Source organism: Ornithorhynchus anatinus, chromosome 2, assembly GCF_004115215.2.
Source record: "Ornithorhynchus anatinus isolate Pmale09 chromosome 2, mOrnAna1.pri.v4, whole genome shotgun sequence".
In the NCBI taxonomy this organism is placed as follows: domain Eukaryota; kingdom Metazoa; phylum Chordata; class Mammalia; order Monotremata; family Ornithorhynchidae; genus Ornithorhynchus; species Ornithorhynchus anatinus.
The window spans coordinates 127646785-127667072 of record NC_041729.1 but is presented as its reverse complement, the minus strand read 5'-3'; the positions used below and the strand labels follow the sequence as shown (position 1 = coordinate 127667072).

Genomic DNA, 20288 nt, shown 5'->3' with positions numbered 1-20288 from the left:
AAGAGGACAGGCCTGGGAATCAGAGTTCCTGGATTCTACTTCTGGCTCTGCCACTTGCCTGTTATGTGGCCTTGGGCAAGGCACTTACCTTGTGCTTCCATTGCCTCTACTATAATATGTGGATTAAATGTCTCTCCTCCCTCCCCTTAGACTCTGAGCTATATGTAGAACAGGGACCTGATTATCTTATATCTACCTCAGTCTTTAGAACAGTGCATGGCATGGAGTAAGTGCTTCACCACCCAGGCTGAAGCCAACCAGCGCACACACCATGAAGACTCAAAGCAGCCCTTGTTCCAGCATGGCTGAAGGAGTATGAATTGGTAGGTTGAGACTTTTCCAACTTTCCTAATGTCAGGGGGACTTTGGCCATGACTAAGTTCTTTTCCCCCCAACTTCTTCTCTGCCAAGACTATGATAAAACACCTAGTACAGAAGCTCCAGGCTGCTGTTGCTGACTGGACTAGCCAATCAGTCGTATTTATTAAGCTCTTACTGTGTTCAGAAGATGTACTAAATACGAGGGAGATTACGTATAACAGAGATGGTAGTCATGTTCCCTGACCACTCCCAGCCTACTCATGTGCCCCGGGAGGTTACACAATGTGGGTACATAATGTCTACACTATGATTGGATTATGGCTTCCCCTGAGCCTCTGTCTAATCTACCTTCACGCAGTTGAAGAGGTTAATTTATAGCAAGGTTATATATAAGACGTCATTTTTCAAACTCATTCTTTGATTGGTCCTTGCTGGCAGGATCTGAAACATCATTAAAACTTTATTTGAGACAGAGAAAACATCTGTTAAAATCAAAATTAGCATCTGGGTAAGGTTTGGAGCCAGGACCTTCCTGTTGACAGGATCTGAAACTTTATTAAAACTTTATTAGTGACCTAGGGAATGTGTATCCTTCCCCATCCCCAGCTCAACTGTCCCTGCTATGGGAGGGGTTTGGAGTCAGTGCCCCTGCATGTCAGTTGAAGCTTTATTAAATTCCACTGATCCCAGGTAATAATTAGATCAAAATTGGACACAGAGACTGAGATGGAGAGAATGTTTCTGAAAAATCAAATTCAGTATCTTTCCTGGGCACCAATCCCACATCCCCTGCTATGGAAAAGATTTGGAGCTGGGACCACTGCTTTTCCATAGCTGCAGCCACTCTGGCACCTCAGGGTGCAGAGCCAAGAAGGGGTCACAGAGGTGGAGGAGGGGGCCTGAAGGGGTAGAAGATGGAGTCCCAAATTCCCCACCAAAGCTAGGGCAACCCAAAACCTCCCCTGTTCTTCAGGGTTCTGAGTCACAGATAGTACAGAGAGGAGGCAGAGGGATCCAGAAGGGATAGAAGGCAGTCTCACCAAATGTGCCTTTGAAGCTGGGTCCACCCACAGGTCCTTGGCTCCTCAGTGCACAGAGTTGCAGAGGGGGACAGAGAGGAAGGAGTACAATACAATTCTGTTGTACTCTCCCAGGTGCTTAGTACAGTGCTCTGAACTTAGTAGGCATTCAATAAGTACCGTGGATAGATTGATTGAGGCAGAAGACGGCCGGGAAGGATAGAAACCGGGCTCCCAAATTGTCCTACCAGAACTAGGGCCTCCCACGACACCCCCAGCTCCTCAGGACTCAGAGCCATGGAAGGGAACAGAGAAGATACAGGATAGGGGTGGCAGGAGGGGGATGGGTGCAGTCAGCTTGAATGTACAAGCAGAGCTCACCAGAAATATATTTTTTTTAAAGAATGACTACTGCCACTTCTCCATGGCCAGTTACATCCAACAGAGGGAGAAGCCTCAAAAGTTGGGAAATAATTTTTTTTTTATTTAGGGCAGCAGTACTGGCAGCCCAGGGGCCAGAACAGTAGCCGTTCTCTGTCATAGGTCCAAACTTAAATCCCCTCTGCCACCGAGATCAGCTCCAGGTTCACCCTACACAAGCTTCAGTTTCAGAAGAAATAACACCTGCTTTGACAGTCAGCCTGGTTCCTTCCTTTCCAGCTTCACGGTTAGTCCCACCCCCTCCTATCCGGCTCCTTCCACTACTCTCCAGATTGATTGAATTAGTAATACAATATGGACAACAGATTGTCCTAAAGACATGTGAGGCTGCTCTCTCATAGATCATCCTGAAGAATTTTCACCAGGATAATGAGCCACAGTGAAAAATGAACAGTCCTGTTGCAAAATCTCTCCAAGACACCACATACTTTTAAACTATTAGAACTGGAGAAAATGTGATGGTCTGTAACAAAGTTCTGTTTACCTGGTGTAATGGGTAATACTAAGACCCCCTACTCTGATATCTATTCTTTCACACTGTCATCTCTGTTGGTTGACTCTATTGCTTCTTTTTCTTTGTTACCATTGTTTTTATCTGTCTATTCCCACCTTGATTGTGGAATCCTTGTGACATACAATGTATTAGCAGGCCAGTGCGTAGGAAAGAGAAGGCACTTTTTTCATTAACTCATTCATGTAATCGTATTAATATAACAACAGACACATTCTTGCCCTCAATGAGGTTCACAGTCTAGAGAGGGAGATAGACATTGATATAAATAGAGATAATTTTTTTTGATATGGAGGGAGATGAACAATAATTGGAAGGCATGGGGACATAGCTCACTGTAAATAAGGAATGTGTCTGTTTATTGTTGTATTGTACTCTCCCAAACATTTAATACAGTGCTCTGCACACTGTAAGTACTCAATAAATACGATTGAGTGAATGAACACAGAGTATGGATCCACAACAAGGGAAATTCAGCATGTGAAGGGGAGCAGGAAAGCTGTGGTCTAAGATTTAGCATGATGGGTGGTGGCGGGGCTTGGGGAAGAGAGGGTGGGTAGTGTTATTTAAATGGCAAGTCTGCTAAAATGGAAACGCTTACAGATGTCATTTTAATAGGAATCATTTGTTTCTACTGGGTTTCAGTCCACGCTTCATTCTGCTAATCATTTTATATTTTTAAGCTCCATTTATAACTCCCCATGTCTCCAAAACCCCCAATGATTGCCAATTCATCACCATAATCAAATAGTAACTCCTTACATTTTGCTCTCTCCATTTTATCTTACCACTCCAAACTCCTAAAGCCAACTCACTTTCTGTACCTCAATTTCAACAATTCTGATACTGACATCTTACCCATGTCCTCCCTCTGGCCTTGAACACCCTCTCCCTAAATAGCTGACCATCCACCACTCTCCCCACCTTCAAAACATTACTAAAACCACATCTCTTCTGGGAGGTCTTCCCTGACTAAGCTTTCATTGCCCATGCACTCTCCCTTCTGTATCACCTACACAGTTGGATCAGCATCCTGTAAGATCTTGATATTCACCTCATCCCTGGTACTATGCACATATCCTTATATGATGCCATTTACTTTCCATGGGATTTGTTAAGCACTTATTATGTGCCAAGAACTGTTCTAAGCACTGGGGTAGATACAAGGTAAGTTGGACACAGTCCCTGTCCCACACCACTCTTAATCCCTGTTTTTCCAATGAGATAACCGAGTCCCAGAGAAGTCAAGTTACTTGCCAAAGGTCACACAGCAGACGTATGGATGAGTTGGGACCATGACTTTCTGTCTCCCATTCCCATGCTGTATCCACTGAACCACACAATTTGAACACAGTCCATATTCATTCATTCATTCATTCATCCAATAGTAGTTATTGAGCGCTTACTATGTGCAGAGCACTGTACTAAGCACTTGGAATGTACAAATTGGCAACAGATAGAGACAGTCCCTGCCCACTGAGGGGCTTACAGTCTAACTGGGGGAGACAGGCAAAAACAATAGCAATAAATAGAATCAAGGGGATGTACATCTCATTAAAACAATAGCAATAAATAGAATCAGGGTGATATACATCTCATTAACAAAATAAATAGAGTAATAAAAATATATACAAATGAGCAGACGAGCACAGTGCTGGGGGGAGGGGAAAGGAGAGGGGGAGGAGCAGAGGGAAGGGGGGGAAGGGGGCTTCGCTGAGGGGAGGTGAAGGGGGGGTAGAGAGGCAGCAGAGGGACCAGAGGGAAAGGGGAAACTCAGTCTGGGAAGGCCTCTTGGAGGAGGTGAGCTTTCAGTAGGGCTTTGAAGAGGGGAAGAAAATTAGTTTGGCGGAGGTGAGGAGGGAGGGCATTTCAGGACAGCAGGAGGACGTGGCCCAGCGGTCAGCGGTGGGATAGGCGAGAACGGGGGACAGTGAGGAGGTGGGCGGCAGAGGAGCAGAGGGCCTGGAGTGGGCAGTAGAACGAGAGAAGGGAGGAGAGGTGGGGAGGGCAAGGTGATGGAGAACCTTGTAGCCTAGAGTGAGAAGTTTTTATTTCGTGCGGAGGTTGATAGGCAACCACTGGAGGCTTTAAGAAGGGGAGGGACATGCCCAAAGCGTTTCTGCAGGAAGATGTGGTGGGCAGCGGAATGAAGAATAGACTGGAGCGGGAAGAGACAGGAGGTAGGGAGATCAGAGAGAAGGCTGACACAATAATCTAGCCAGGATATTATGAGAGCCTGTAGCAGTAAGATAGCTGTTTGGGTGAAGAGGAAAGGGCAGATCTTGGCAATATTATAAAGGTGAGACCGGCAGGTCTTGGTGACGGATTGGATGTGTGGGGTGAATGAGAGAGCCGAGTCAAATATGACACCGATATCGAGGGCTTGAGAGATGGGAAGGATGGTTGTACCATCCACAGTTATAGGAAAATCAGGAAGAGGACAGGGCGTGGGAGGGAAGATAAGGAGTGCAGTTAAGATAAGAAGATAAGGAACTCCATATCCCACCTGGGGTTCACAGTCTTAATCACCAATCTACAGATGAGGTAATTGAGGCACAGTGACTTGCTCAAGTTCATAGAGCAAAGTTGTAGTGATCAGAATAGTACCAGGTCCTTCTGATTCCCAGTCTCATGATCTAACCATTAAGCATTTCTTCTATCTGTATTTTATTTTGAATGTGTCTCCCCTTCTAGCCTGTAAGCTCCTTGTGGACAGGACATATCTACCAGCTTGTTCTTTCGTACTCTTCCAAGCTCATAGTAGAGTGCACTACACACAATAAGCTGTCCAGTATATACCACTGATTAACTGATTGTTCTAAGTCATTTCTTCTCTTTTCAGGTTTTTTTTTTCTTTAGTGTTTCAAATTGAATCATTTTTATTCTGTCCATAAATTTTTAAATGAAATAAATTTCAACTAATGAATGAATGAATGAATATCAACTAATAAAATATTTTGTAAATACTTATGCAAATCTTATGGTCTGTATGAGACATCTGTATTCTGTTTTCCATTTATATCAATTGTACCAAGAGATGAATGCAAGTAGCAGCAGCAGTTTCAATGCTATATTGCTCATATATTTTCTATTTTCTATAACTTCCAAAACAAAGGTTACCATACGTAAGCATTTTAGTGGAATTTTGTTTCTTTAAAATTCGTGCTTTATAACCTCACGGGAGGAAATCTTAAATGACTCGTGGACAATGGTTACTCCAGTGATTGAAATTTAGCTTCAGTATTCTCCCTTGGAAGAAAAGCTCTTCCCATCTAGTCTTTTGCTTTCTTGCATGGCTACTTCATGTTTTTGGAATGTTTTTGTCTTCATTGTTTTCTTCAATAGTATTGCTGAGAGCTTACTCTCTACAGAGCACTATACTAAGAATTTGGGAGCATACAGTACAACAGAACTGGTAGATATGTTTCCTGTCGAACTGGTAGATATGTTTCCTGTCCACAACAAGTTTACAATCTATAACCTCACCTTATGTGAATTTATAAAGAGGTGAAGAAAGACATCTATGAGTTTCATTTATCAGTATTGAAATAAGGAGAAAATAGAAATAGAATATTGGAATTTTGAATACAAAAAAAGTAGGATAACACACATTGTCAAACCAAAGAATAGTTTCCAGTATCTGAATAATATTACATTCTAACATATCAATCACCTGAAAAATAATCCACAGACCTTCTAAGGATGTCTATATTATAATCATAGAGAAGCTTAGGAACTATGAAACAGGACTCGGTGGATTATAAATATGCACATAAATTTACTTACAGGTGATAGTTTGTTAAAAAATAATGCTCTACTGCACATGTGCATGTGAAACTTGTTCCCAAAATAAGTTGAGAAGGAAATATCATGTGGTTAAAATGGACTTTTATAATTTCATCAATGACCAAACGGTGACAAATGAAAAGCTAGGAATATTAAGAGAAAGGGTGAGAATAGTACCTGGTACATTCCTAAATAAAGGATGGATGTCAGAGTAGGCAATTATGACACCTAGTATCAACAAGGATCCTTTTTTCAGTGTTGGAGACCAAGCACAAGGCTGGATAGACCGGTGACCTGAGCTAGTAGTTTTGGTTCTTATATACTTAACTTGTTTGTTGTGTTGTTGTTTTTTTAATTTAGGATCAGTATCTTAATTGCTTATTGTAACTTTGAATTTGATATAAGTACTATAAAATTTCTCCAAAGATAATGAGAATTGAAACATGATTACTCTTTTAAATAAGTCAACAATAAGAGATCATTTATTAACCCTGCTGGACTTGTAAATTCACTGTTATATCTGGACAACTGAAGCACTTAAACAAATTACCTTTATGCTTCACAGGCTGTCAGCATCTGCCCGTCCTCTGACACCACAAAGTGATATGGACTCCAGTAATTCTGAGGAATTCTATCAAGCAATGCATCATGCAGAACAAACTTTCAGAAAGATGGAAAGCTACTTGAAGCAACAGCAACTCTGTGATGTTATCCTGATTGTGGGGAATCGCAAGATACCTGCACATAGGTACAGGAGTATTTTTCAAACCCTAAAATTCACACATTTTAAAATGTCAATTTCATAGAATTTGTTAAGGTATGGATCTTGATCTTACATTGGTGAAGGCAGCATTCATAATGCTCCCTTCATAATGGGAGCATTCTTTGTTCATTCTATTAAAGGGGACAGGAATAGTTTAAGCAATATGTAAGTTTTCTCACATACACAGTGTGATAGGGCAAAAGTATTTTTTCTAATTTGAAAGTTATCTAATTTACTTAGTTTAATGTTAATTCAAATTAGATGATGTAGGAAAATCTATTTTGAAAAGGGAATGCTCTATTGCAATTCCAGTAGATCTGAGAACCCAAACCTCAGAAAAATCTAGAGAGCTCTTCAGTAATATCCCTGAAGCATATATTCTATATATATTAGGCACATAATTAGAATTAGGGCCAAGTACATTACAAAGCTGTGATGGTTGTAGACTATGGTAATTATACCCTTTTAACATGATGGTGAAACCAAGATCCTAAAAACCCATAGTCATTAAAAAAAAATGACCAATACTTCTTCACACTGGTATCACTTTTTTTCTTTTCGAAAGCTTAAAGTAGTTTGTGCATATTACATTATTATATGTATGAAAGTACTGCTGTTTACAATCTTTTCATATATTATGATGCTCTTGAGGCTTTTTAAGAAAGGCTCACATTTTTACTGGTAATCTTAAATCTAATGTAAAATGTAAATACCTGGCAATAATATTATTATCTCATTAATACTCAAGGTACTGAAGTATTCGTACTGCCAGTTTCAAATGTTTATTCATTACACCTACCTATAATTCCAGTTCACTTTGAATTAGAAGCATTTTATAGCAATTATTGGTTCAATGGTGTATATCTGAAAATTAGTTGCATGTGAATTACAAATCCACAGAGTATGTACCAAGGGATACTGAGAGCACACAAATGACAAGAAGTCCCCCACTCTGAGCCCCACAGCATTTATGTACATATCTGTAATTTTACTTGTTCATATTAAAGTCTATCTCCCCCTCAAGACTGTAAGCTCATTGTGGGGAGGGAATATGTCTCATATTGTTTTATTGTACTTTCCTAAACCCTTAATACAGTGCTATGTCCACAGTAAGCAATCAATAAATACAATTGCCTGAATGATTGACTGGTCAATTTGATCAGAAGGGTTAAAGTGGCATTTTGGAGCATATAACTCATGGAGGAAGAGAAAATAATCAGGTGAGGCTAATTGGAGGAGATATGATCACAGAAGTTCTGGGAATACAGGGAGAGTTATGGTTTGACAGTTTAAAATGGAAGTGGAGCTTAGTGGGGTATATGTGTCCAGAGGTTGGAGGTGAAAATGAGAGATATGAAAATGTGATACAGTGGATAGGGTAGCTGGAAAGTGATTGGTTATGTTTTGGGAAAAGAGAGTACATAAGTAGGAGGGAGAGAGATGATTGAGTGCCTTAAAACCAATGGCTGTTGCAGAGAGGAATGGTCAGCCAACCACTGGAGGGTTGTAGGAAAGGAGAGACATATGCAGAAAATAATGAAAAGAGCATGGGACTTGGACTCAGGAGATAGAGGTTCTAGTTCTGGCTCCACCATTCAACTGCTGTGTGACCTTGGGAAAGTCACTCAAGTTCTTTATATATTAACTTCTTCATCTATACAATGGGATAAATAATTTTTTCTACTTTTTTTCTAAGACTGGGAGCCCTTAAGTGTCCAATCTGATTATTGTGTATCTACATCAAATAATGCTTGGCACATAGAGCTTAATAAATGTTATCATCATAATCATTATTTACTATTATTAAAATTATTAAAAGTAATCCTGGAAGCCTAATGAAATTGAACAGGAGAGGGGAGAGACTGGAATCAGAGAGATTAGTGAGGAGTCTGATACAATAGTTAAGCCAGTTGGGAAAGATATGAGAGTGTTAGAAGGGTCAAGAGGATGGAGGGACTGGAGAGTGGCAGAAAAGACTTCAGAGAAACCATGCCTGATAGTTTCAATTTTATCAGAGAAGTAGGTGGCTAGGTCATTAGGGGAAAGTGATAGGGGGTGGAAGGTTTGAGGAGGAAATTAAATGTATGAAACAGCTGGCACTAGCAATAGGTATGAAAATCAATAAAGATGAAGAATACTGTTGTTGGGCAGAATTAGATCCGACAAAGATGAATTTGAGTTCATCAAATCAGGTTGGTGTCTGGATTTCTGCTAGCAGCACCCCACAGCTTGAACACAGCAATAAAGCATAGTCGAGGTAATCCAGGATTGCAGATTAGTTATATGAGGGGTCAACATAGGGATAGGGAATTGAGGGTGTTGAGTCAGTGTCAACTGTGCATTAAGAGAAAGTAGATCGGGTATGGAGAGCAAATGGGGCAAGTTGACTGGAAAATGGAAGAGTCAAAAATTTGCAGGACTTTGGGGCCAAGCAAGGCAGATTTTCAGGGAATGGGTATGTAGGATAGAAGGCAGATAAGATTCTTGTCAGATAGATGGATTTCAGAGCTGATGAGGGTAGAGATTTTAGAGTGATTAGACATGATGAGATTAAACATGGGTCCAAGTTGGTGAGTGGATGAGGTGGGGTGGATTAGGAGTCATTGGTGTTGAGGAGTAAGAGGAAGTGGGCAAAAGAACTGTCTTTGGGAGCATCCAAATGGATATTGAAGTTCCCAAGGATCAATATGGGGATTGAGAAAGAAATTAAAGAATGTGAGAAAGGGATCAAAATGGTTCAGAAAGTTGGAGGAGGGCAACACCCCAAAGGAAGGTGTACTTCAAAGGAAGGGAAAAAGAGGGATGGGGAAAGTGTGATGATTTTGATAACCTGGAAAGAAGTGGGGGTTTTTAGTATGTTTGCCTAAAGGACAAAGCAGCCTGTAGTGGTTTAGCATTTTTTCATAATTTACTGGTTTCACTCTAACAGCTCTTTTCTTGCAGAGATTGAGGAAAGCATCAGAGAGAAATTTGCTTTATTGTCAAAATGATTTTCAAGGCATATATAAAGTGACTTATAAAGAATTCTTGGTGATTTAAATACTTAGAAAAGCACAAGTAGAGGAAACCATCTCCCAAATGAAACACTGCTCACTGCCTTGAAAAATCCTGTCCATTGGAATGTTTGCCCTGATATGCAGGTAGAATCACTTAAGATGTTACTGTATTCTCCCAGAAATCATCGTATGAACACAATTATGGAATCACACAAGTTTAAGTATCATTAAAGAAAAACAGCACGCCCTAGTGAATAGATCACGGGCCTGGGAATCAAAAGGAGTTGGGACCTAATCCCGGCTTCCTTACTTGTCTGCTGTGTGACCTTGGGAAAATCACTTAATTCTCTATGCCTCAGTTACCTCATCTGTAGAATGGGGATTGATTGTGAGCCCGATTTGGGACAGGAACTGTGCCCAACCTGATTCAGCTCTTCAAATATTTTCAAATCATGTAAAACCATTTGGAATTCTATGGTTTAATCAGAAAACCAAAAAGGTCCTTATTGCTTCACTGCATGCCAGAATTTGATTGTCATATATTTGTTAAAATGAAAAACTGCTTTGCATTTGCATATGTTCTGAAAATTATTTGTGCTTATCGCTGAAGTAGATGAAAACAAAATAAAATGAACACAAGGTTTCAAACTTACCTGTGTGATGAAATGTTGATACTTTTGGGTGAAATACAAAGACCCTTATTGAGCTTTGGGGACAGATATCACTCTGCAGATCATAACAGACACAGATCAAATAAAAAATAACAACTAGAAAATTTACCATTGTGGAAGAACTAGCATAATGTGAAATCAACTGGTAACTTTTTGAATCAGTAAAGAAATGAAATTCTTAGGTCTAATTTTAAACATAGAAGTTATGGTTCTCCCAAAACTAGTATACCAAAAAATGTGCCTTAAAGCATGTCCCGGTAGAGGTACATTATGAAGGAAAGATTACTATATGATTTACCTCTATATCACAAGCTATTCAAAGATGGGGACTACAGAAATTAGTTTGATGATGTAGAGCCCCTATATTATTACTTCTTGACAAACAACCTGAATAGAGTGCTTAGAGTGTGATAAGCCTCACTCACACTATCTTCTCCCAACCATAGTCCTCCAGTAGCAATTAAGTGGGGGAGCAGGGTGTTCAGGATATTGTTAAATACAGGACCCATTTAAGTGACTTGAGATTAAATTCTGATGCTTTGCCAAAGTGCCATAACCTCGCAGGTAATTAGCTTAGTGCTCTGCTCCCAATTCACAGTCAACAAATATCATTTTTTCAACATCTTTCACTTCATCAGCTACTCTCTAGCATGTAAGCTTTGTTCTTACAAAGTTAGTATTATAATTGTCATTCATTTTCAATCTCTCTAACCATTTTTCACTCCTTTCTCTCTACCTTGAGTGGCTTCCCTACTCAGCTTTCAAAAATTACACTGTTTCCCCTCCCCAACACTCCATTCATTCATTAATTCATTCAATAGTATTTATTGAGTGCTTACTATGTGCAGAGCACTGTACTAAGCACTTGGAATGTACAAATTGGTAACAGATAGAGACAGTCCCTACCCTTTGATGGGCTTACAGTCTAATTGGGGTAGACAGACAGACAAAAACAATAGCAATAAATAGAATCAAGGGGATGAACATCTCATTAAAACAATAGCATTTAAATAGAATCAAGGTGATATACATCTCATTAACAAAATAAATAGCGTAATGAAAATATATACTGTTGAGTGGACGAGTACAGTGCTGAGGGGAGGGGAAGGGAGGGAGGAGGAGCAGAGAGAAAGGGGGGAAAAGAGAGCTTAGCTGAGGAGAGGTGAAGGTGGGGTAGAGGGGGAGCAGAGGGAGTAGAGGGAAAAAGGGAGCTCAGTCTGGGAAGGCCTCTTGGAGTAGGTGAGCTTTAATTAGGGTTTTGAAGAGGGGAAGAGAGTTTGGCAGAGGTGAGGAGGGAGGGCATCCCAGGACCGCAGGAGGATAAGGTCCAGTGGTCGACGGCAGGATAGGCAAGAATGGGAGATGGTGAGAAGGTGGGTGGCAGAGGAGCGGAGTGTGCGGGGTGGGCAGTAGAGAGAAGAGAGGAGAGGTAGGAGGGGGCAAGGTGATGGAGAGCCTTGAAGTCTAGATTGAGAAGTTTTTGTTTCGTGCGGAGGTTGATAAGCAGCAACTGGAGGTTTTTAAGAAGGGGAGTGACATGCCCAGAGTGTTTCTGCAGGAAGATGATCCGGGCAGTGGAGTGAAGAATAGACTGGAAGGGGGAGAGAGGGGAGGAAGGGAGATCAGAGAGAAGGCTGACACAATCATCCAGCCGGGATATTATGAGAGTCTGTAAAAGATAGCCGTTTAGGTGGAGAGGAAAGGGCGGATCTTGGCGATATTATAAAGGTGAGACCATCAGGTTTTGGTGACGGATTGGATGTGTGGGGTGAGTGAGAGAGCCGAGTCAGAGATGATACCGAAGTTGCGGACCTGAGAGACGGGAAGGATGGTTGTACCATCCACGGTGATAGGGAAGTCGGAAGAGGACAGGGCTTGGGAGGGTAGATGAGGAGCTCAGTTTTGGTCATGTTGAGTTTTAGGTGGCGGGCAGACATCCAGGTAGAGACGTCTTGGAGGCAGGAGGAGATATGAGCCTGAAGGGAGGGGGAGAGGACAGGGGCACAGATGTATATCCACCATAGTCTTCATAAAAAGTAATCTTCACCAGGTGAGATTTCCCGCAGAATTCCCAAACATTTATAGTTATGTCACCGTTTGCCTCAGCATTCAGGTTTTCATCTGCTTATATGTTACTGCCTTATTATTTAAATATCCTATAATTTTCCTCTATTTCATTTTTATAATACTATTTCTGCTTGTCTTCTTCATGAGATTGGAAGCTCCGTGGGAGAGGCTATATGGAAGCATAAGGATTGGGAGTCAGAAGACACTGATTTTAGTCCTGCCTTCATTATGCGTCTGATGTGTAACCTTGGGCAAGTCTCTGAACATTTCTGTGCCTCAGTTTTCCAAATAATAAAGTGGGGATAAAATATCCATTCTATCTCCCCAGCTCTGCCACTTGTCGGCTGTGTGACTCTGGGCAAGTCACTTAACTTCTCTGTGCCTCAGTTCCCTCATCTGTAAAATGGGGATTAAGACTGTGAGCCCCACATGGGACAACCTGATTCCCCTATGTCTACCCCAGCGCTTAGAACAGTGCTCAGCACATAGTAAGCGCTTAACAAATACCAACATTATTATTATTATTAGACTGTTAGCCCCATGTAGGAAGGGTATTCTGACCAGTCTGATTATCTCGAATTTACCTGGGCATTTTACACATAATAAATCATTAGTAAATACCATCATTATTGCTATTGATGTCCGTCTACTTGTTTTGTTTTGTTGTCTGTCTCCTCCCTTCTACACTGTGAGCCCCTTGTTGGGTAGGGATTGTCTCTATCTGTTGCCAAATTGTACTTTGCAAGTGCTTAGTACAGTGCTCTGTACACAGTAAGCATTCAATAAATATGATTGAATGAATGAATTAATTAGGAATTGAGTTTTATAGTTTAATTGTATATTCTCCGAGCCACTAATGTAAGGTTCTTCCATCATTAAGCACTAGAAATACTGTAGATGATGATGATGCTGATAAGCTCCTCCTATAGACCATAAACACCTCCCGTAGACTATAAATTTCTTCTGTAGACTGTAAGCTCCCTGTTGGAAGGGCATAAATCTACCAACTTTGCTATATTGTACTTTTCCAAGAACTTGATATAGTGCTCTGTATTGAGTAAGAACTTCATTCATTCAGTTGTATTTATTGAGCACTTACTATGTTCAGAGAACTGTACTGAGTACTTGGGAGAGTACAATATAGCAATAAACTGACACATTCCCTGCCCACAATGAGCTCTAGAGGGGGAGACAGACATTAATACAAATAAATGAATTACAAATATGTATTATATGTGCTGTGGGCCTCAGAGAGAGGAGTTAATAAAGGGAACAAGTCAGGGTGACACAGAAGGTTATGGGAGAAGAAGAAAGGGGGGCTTAGTCAAGGAAGGCCTGTTGGAAGCGATATGCTTTCAATAAGGTCTTGAAGTGGAAGAGTAATTGTCTGTTGGATTTGAGGAGGGAGGGCATTCCAGGCCAGAGGCAGGATGTGAGCAAGGACCCATTCTAGGAGAGAAGTGTATGGGCTGGGTTGCAGTAGGAGAGAAGCATTGTGAGGTAGGAGGGGGCAAGGTGATTGAATGCTTTAAAGCCAGTGGTGAGGAATTTGTTTTATGTTGAGGAAGTGGATGGGCAACCAAAGGAGTTTCTAGAGGAGGGGAGAAACATGGCCTGAATGTTTTTATAGGAAAATGATCCAGGGTGGCAGAAGAGTGCAGAGAGACAGGAGAGGAGTCAAGGATAATGCCAAGGTTATGGGCTTGAGAAATAGGATGGATAGTGGTGCTGTCTACAGTTATGGAGAAGTCAGGGAGAAGACAGAGTTTGGGAGAAAAGATAAGGAGTTCTGTTTTGGGCATGTTAAGGGGACATCCAAGTAGAGATGTCTTAAAAGTGGGAGGAAATGTTAACCTGCAGAGAGGGAAAGATCAGAGCTGAAACTGTATATTTGGGTGTTATCTGCACAGAAGTGGTAGTTGAAGCTATGGGAATGAATGAGTTTTCCAAGGGAGTGGGTGTAGATGGAGAATAGAAGCAGAGCCAGATTTATTGATGGATTCATTGATTACTTCATGCCAAGCACTGTACTAAGCACTGCGCTAGATACAAGAAAATGAGATCAAACAGTTCCTGTCCTACATGGGACTCAGAGTCTAAGTATGAGGAAGGGTAGGTATTGAAATACAGAGAAGTTAGTGACTTGTCCAAGGTGTCACAGTAGGCAAGTGGCTGAACTGGGATTAGAACTCAGGTTCTCTGACTCCCAAAACAGTACTCTTTCCAACAGGTCATTGTACTTCTCCAGCCTTTCTGACTGGTGCATTCAAAAGCATACAATATGGGTTCTATATGCAATATTTCCTAGACAGGTAGTAGCACTTTGTAACACTTTGTATCCAGATAAATGTGTCAAAGGTTATCAAATGGAAGCTACCATCCAAGATTGATTGCTCTCTCAATATCAGTGCTCTTGAAAACAAACAAATTTCAGTAATCTTTTGTATGAGTTGCTTAATGCTTACAGCTGACAACCAATCTGAAAAAAACCCAAAAAACTGAAGTCAAACTCCAACCAAAGCCCAATATAAGAATACCTACTCTACTGGAATCCACCAATATCTAAATTTAACCTCTTAGAGCCCAATTTAAAAATCATATCTTCTAATTTTTTCTCCATCCCTCGAAAATTTGAAGAATAGGTAAAATAGCAAACTGTCTTGGGTGAATTAGGTCTCATCATGTAGGAAAACTAGAGGCTACATTGCGGTCTTTTCTTCAATTCCATGTTCCATGATAAATAAGCTCATCTGAGGTATAATAAAAGGCACTTCTGCCATCTCTCAATTTACTCAGAGTTTCAGGTTTACAACATTATATTCAACTTTACAGCATTAGGCATTAAAATCTGTTTTATGTAATCAGTCAATCAGTGGGTATTTGAGTGCTTACTGTCTGCACAGCACTGTTCTAATGATAGCAATTTTGGTATTTGTTAAGGACTTACTAGGTGTCAGGCACTGTACGAAGCATTGGGGTGGATTCAAGCAAATAAGGTTGGACACAGTCCCTGTCCTACGTGGTCTCACAGTCTCAATCCCCATTTTACAGATGAGGTAACTGAGGCCCAGAGAAGTGAAGTGACTTGACCAAGGTCCCACAGCAGACAAGGGGCAGAGCTGGGATTAGAACATATGACCCTCTGACTCCTAGACCTGTGCTCAATCCACTATGCCTTGCAGCTTCCCTAAATACTTGGAAGAGTACAAGAGAAATTAGCAGACATCTTCCCTGCCCTTAATGAGTTTGCAATCTAAATGGGGAGATAGGCATTAATGTGCATAAATAATCTTACCCCTTTCATAGTTTCGGGTTTCCTCGTTCCCCCCAGTCAGAAGGGGAGCGTTGCAAGGAGAGCCAAAAAATTGCTGCACCAGCTACAAGATGGCAGAAAACAATCTCAGAGATCTGACAGTACAATCAGAACTCCATGTTTAACTTTTGATATGATTTTCATATATAAATTATTTGCTATGATTTTCATGTATGAATTATTTGCTATTTACAATATGAAAAACAGTGCAGCTATATTTTTCATCTTAATTTGGTTAGACACAGAACTTTAGATAATTTGGGTAAAAACAGGATTCCAGCCTTGGATGCCAATTGTTCTCAAAAGAGAGACAATTGAGAACTAAAATTGCCAGCCAGAACGGAATCAGTTCTGTGCGTAAAAATTATTCCTTATGCGAAAAATAGTTTTGATTTTGCAATATTTTGACTTGAGACACCATTCCTACTAGGTAATGGTAATCTCTTAGTACACTACTCTGCACACAGTAAGATCTCAATAATTATGATTGAAAAAACAACCAGGATGTGTGTCTACTAACATTTTATACTCTCCCAAGCACTTGTACAATGCTCTGCAAACAGAAAGCATTCAGTAAATATCATTGTTTGCTTGATCGGGTTCAGACACCAATCAAATACACAGAACTGCATATCCTTATTATAATGTAATTTATAACACTGAATTTTCCTTGTGGACTGCCATGTTAAGCAAGTACATTAATTTCACAAGGTTATTGCTGTTTTCTGTCTGAAAACATTTTTAATAGTTGATTTAAATGATCTCATTTAACTTGCATCCATCTGCCTTTTTCGTAGGCTTGTTCTCAGTTCTGTTTCTGACTACTTTGCTGCAATGTTTACAAGTGATGTTTGTGAAGCCAAGCAAGAAGAAATCAAAATGGAAGGCATAGATCCCAATGCTCTCTGGGATCTTGTTCAGTTTGCATACACAGGTATTGTAATATTATAAAATTATACCTTTGTAAAAATGTTTCCTGTTGCAAATTTATATTACAGAAGTCAGGTACAGACTTTCTACTCCTATAGTTATAGAGAATCTTTCCCAAGTTAATCAACCTGAGTATCACTCAGAACTTCGATATAGACTTTTAGGTTTGAAAAACAGAGAAAGGGGGAAAGTTAAACTAAATCTGAATACTTACCAGGAGACTTAACAGTGTCAACATGTACCCAATAAATGATCAAATAAATAAAGCAAATTTCTATATATGAATGTGTGATTATGTATTATTACTCACTGGTATTTACTGAGTGCTTACTGTGTGCAGAGTAGTGTATGAGCACTTGAGAGAGTATAGTACAATAAAGTTGGTGTACCTGTTCTCTGTCCACAAGGATCTTACAACCTAGCACACTCAAAGTTAGCACATGTTGCACATAATCTGATAAAGTTACCAGATCATGGTTCAGGAAGAAAGTAGGCAATCATTTCTTCACCTGAATTATTAGGCTCTACTTGGCTTGCTGATTAGATTTTTTTTTTCAGAAGTCCAGGAAATGAAGGCTTCTGGCCTGATGGAAATGTGATTTCCAAGCATCAAATTTTGTGGATCCCTTCCATTTCCCCTCTGATTAGTGCACAGTCTTTTCCAAAGCCTAGTTTGGCATCAGTAAGCTAGACATAACTCCTTTCTTCTGGGAATTTAGGTTCTAAAATAAACATCAAGGGACACATCAGTAATTAACAACAGCTAGACATATACTCACGAATATAGCTGACTTGTTTTTGATGATGTCATTACTGACAGTGAGATTATATCAGTGCTTTCACTGTGGCTGAAAATATAGATGCATGTTGACATTTTCTTCCACCTTGAGTCCAAGTAAAAATAGTTCCTGGATGTATGGATGTGTATGTTCTATAAAGGACTTGTCTCTGTGTTTTAAATTGTCTTTTTGTATCTCTATTGTTGCAAAGCCTCTGGACATGGTGAGCTGCTCTCTCTTTATTAAAGCCTGACACCTCAGTCTAGGTGTTCTTGGATATGGCTTCCCTGGTCCAGGCTGATACATTACTTTTGTTTTTTATTAATTAGTTTACAATCATTTGCATAGCTCCTTGGATGTGGGGAGTATGAGAATATTGCATAAAGCTGTGATACCTTGTCTTTAAAATTTGCCTGTAAATTCTGTTTTATGTTTTACAGAGCCCTAGTACATAGCCTAAAATATATACTTAATTCACTGAAGTGTAATCACATAAAAGTCTTACAAATGTGGGCAATACAATTACAGAGATAGAGCAAAGTGTCAGATCTTATAAAGGATTGATACCGTGAACACTTCAATAAATAAAATAAGATACCCAGCTCCAAAAGGTATTAGGAGGAAGGAGAGAAAATTAAACTGCCAAATAATGACTTGTTGACTCATAGTGAAATACATTAACATTGTCTATGGTACACATAGACTTAATTTTAATGTTATTCTATAGTGTGTTCCTAAACTATTACACTGCCACAGAGGTATAGCATACAGAAGATAGGGAAAATAGCTTCCTCCACGTCAAGCACTTGTCATCCCACTTCTTCCCAGGAGGCCTCAGCACAAGTTTGCCAGTCTGGGTTCTGAGAGCAGACTGCTAACACATGTAGGATTTAGTTCATCCATTCCATTGCATAGGCTGAGACAGTCAACATCCCTTGGCTCTCCCAAAGATGGCAGTCAGATTCCATGGCTTGTCATTGGTAGTTGAGCAGGAAAGTGGCACCCTCCAGTTTCCAGTGGTCCCCATTCATCACTCTTGGCAACCAGCCTATGTCATGGAGCACTGGGGTCAATCCCAAGCTGTGATAGGGCCGGGATTGGGGCTGAATTGGGTTGGCAGCGGCTTGAGAAGATGCTGTGGGCTGCTGCCCTCCTGGACAGGTTTTGGGGGATGTACCATGGCACCTCAGCATTGGTGTGTTTGGAGGGAGGGGAGAGGCAGTGGTCTTGAGACGCTAGAGCCAGTCCAGAAGTGGAATTGGCCCCAGGACTAATGGGAAAGTAAGGTACTGTTCACGGTAAGGAGAAAGTGGAACAACACAATAAATACAATATAGTTGCTCTGTAGCAGCAGTAGTTCAGGCCCTCTGACTGTGCCACACATGAGAGCTCATGGAGGAGTTAGGGGTGAGGAGGTGGCGTTAGCTCCACGGTGGAAGCAGATCAGAGCTCGATGTCGCAGGGCTCACCTCAGACCACAGGGATCACAGAGTGATTTGGCATTCCCTTTCTGAACTATGGTACTTACAATCATACTTACATTCCCTTTCTGAACTATGGTACTTACTGGAGCTCCCTTGAACTTTGGAGCTCAACCTAGAACAAGAATTTGTGTGGGAAAGATGAGAAGGAGTGAGGAACATCTGGAACACCCCATGGGAGTAGAAGAACTATGTACACGGGGATGTGAGAGGGTTTCTGTGGCATGCAGTGATATAGTTTGGGTGCATGATGGCAGATGGACAGGAAGGTGTAGGGCAAGAACTTGTGTCAGTTCCTTGATGGAAGAAGCCCAGGGCTCATCTCTCTGCCATGGAATCCAAGATTGCAAGAAACAGTGGTCATCTCAAAGGCTGTGAATTCATAATTGCTGAGGTTTTTAATTGCTGGGAGGAAGAACCAAGGGTAAAGAGAAATTAATTCTTCCCAATAAGATAGGATTCAGGAAAACTTTGAAGCAGGATATGCTGTGGTTTAAAGGATTTGAAGAGGTGAGGATTTCTTAGCTGGATGATGACAGGCCCTTGGGGCAAGAAGCAGGAAAGTTGAGAAAGAGTAATGGTGAGAAGGTAGCTTGGGATGGTTCAAAAGAGCAAGCTGACCTTTGATGATACATTATAAAATGTGACACAACAACAAGATCTATCTAAGGGATTTAAAATAATCACAAAAGCTTTTAAGCACTTATGCACACCAGAATAATGGTTCTGGCAATTACTAAAAGAGTGTGCCACACTTGAAAGTGATGAAGATTGTAAAATTATCCATTCTGAGGAGAAGAAAGGGAAGGTTAGGGAGAAGTGAGAAAAGTTAAACCGGTGTCTGGTTTACTTCTTGACAGTGATGCTCAGATGCAACATTGGTGTCATCCTTGACTCTGCTCCTCTCATTCACCCCACATATCCAACAGTCACCAAATCTTACCAGTTTCACCTTCACAACATCACCAAGATCCGCCCTTTCCTCTCCTTTGAAACTGCTACCACGTTAGTACAGTCACTCATCTTGACCCGACTGGATGACTGCATCAGCCTCCTTTCTGGCCTCCCAACTTCCTGCCTCTCTCCACTTCAGTCCATCTTCACTCTGCTGCCTGGATTATCTTTCTACAGAAAAATTCAGGATGTCACACCTCCCTCCTCAAAAATCTCCAGTAGTTGCCTCTCAACATCCATATTAAACAAAAACTCC

General features: G+C 40.7%; 1 protein-coding gene across 1 annotated transcript in view; it reads left to right on the top strand.

Moving 5' to 3' along the window:
- KLHL1 (kelch like family member 1) overlaps positions 1 to 20288 on the top strand; it is a 267920-nt gene that overhangs the window by 77452 nt on the left and 170180 nt on the right. The window contains exons 2-3 of the mRNA XM_001505519.3: positions 6644 to 6826; positions 16686 to 16822. Coding sequence (XP_001505569.1) covers positions 6644 to 6826; positions 16686 to 16822 — 320 coding nt within the window. The remainder of the gene's footprint in view (positions 1 to 6643; positions 6827 to 16685; positions 16823 to 20288) is intronic.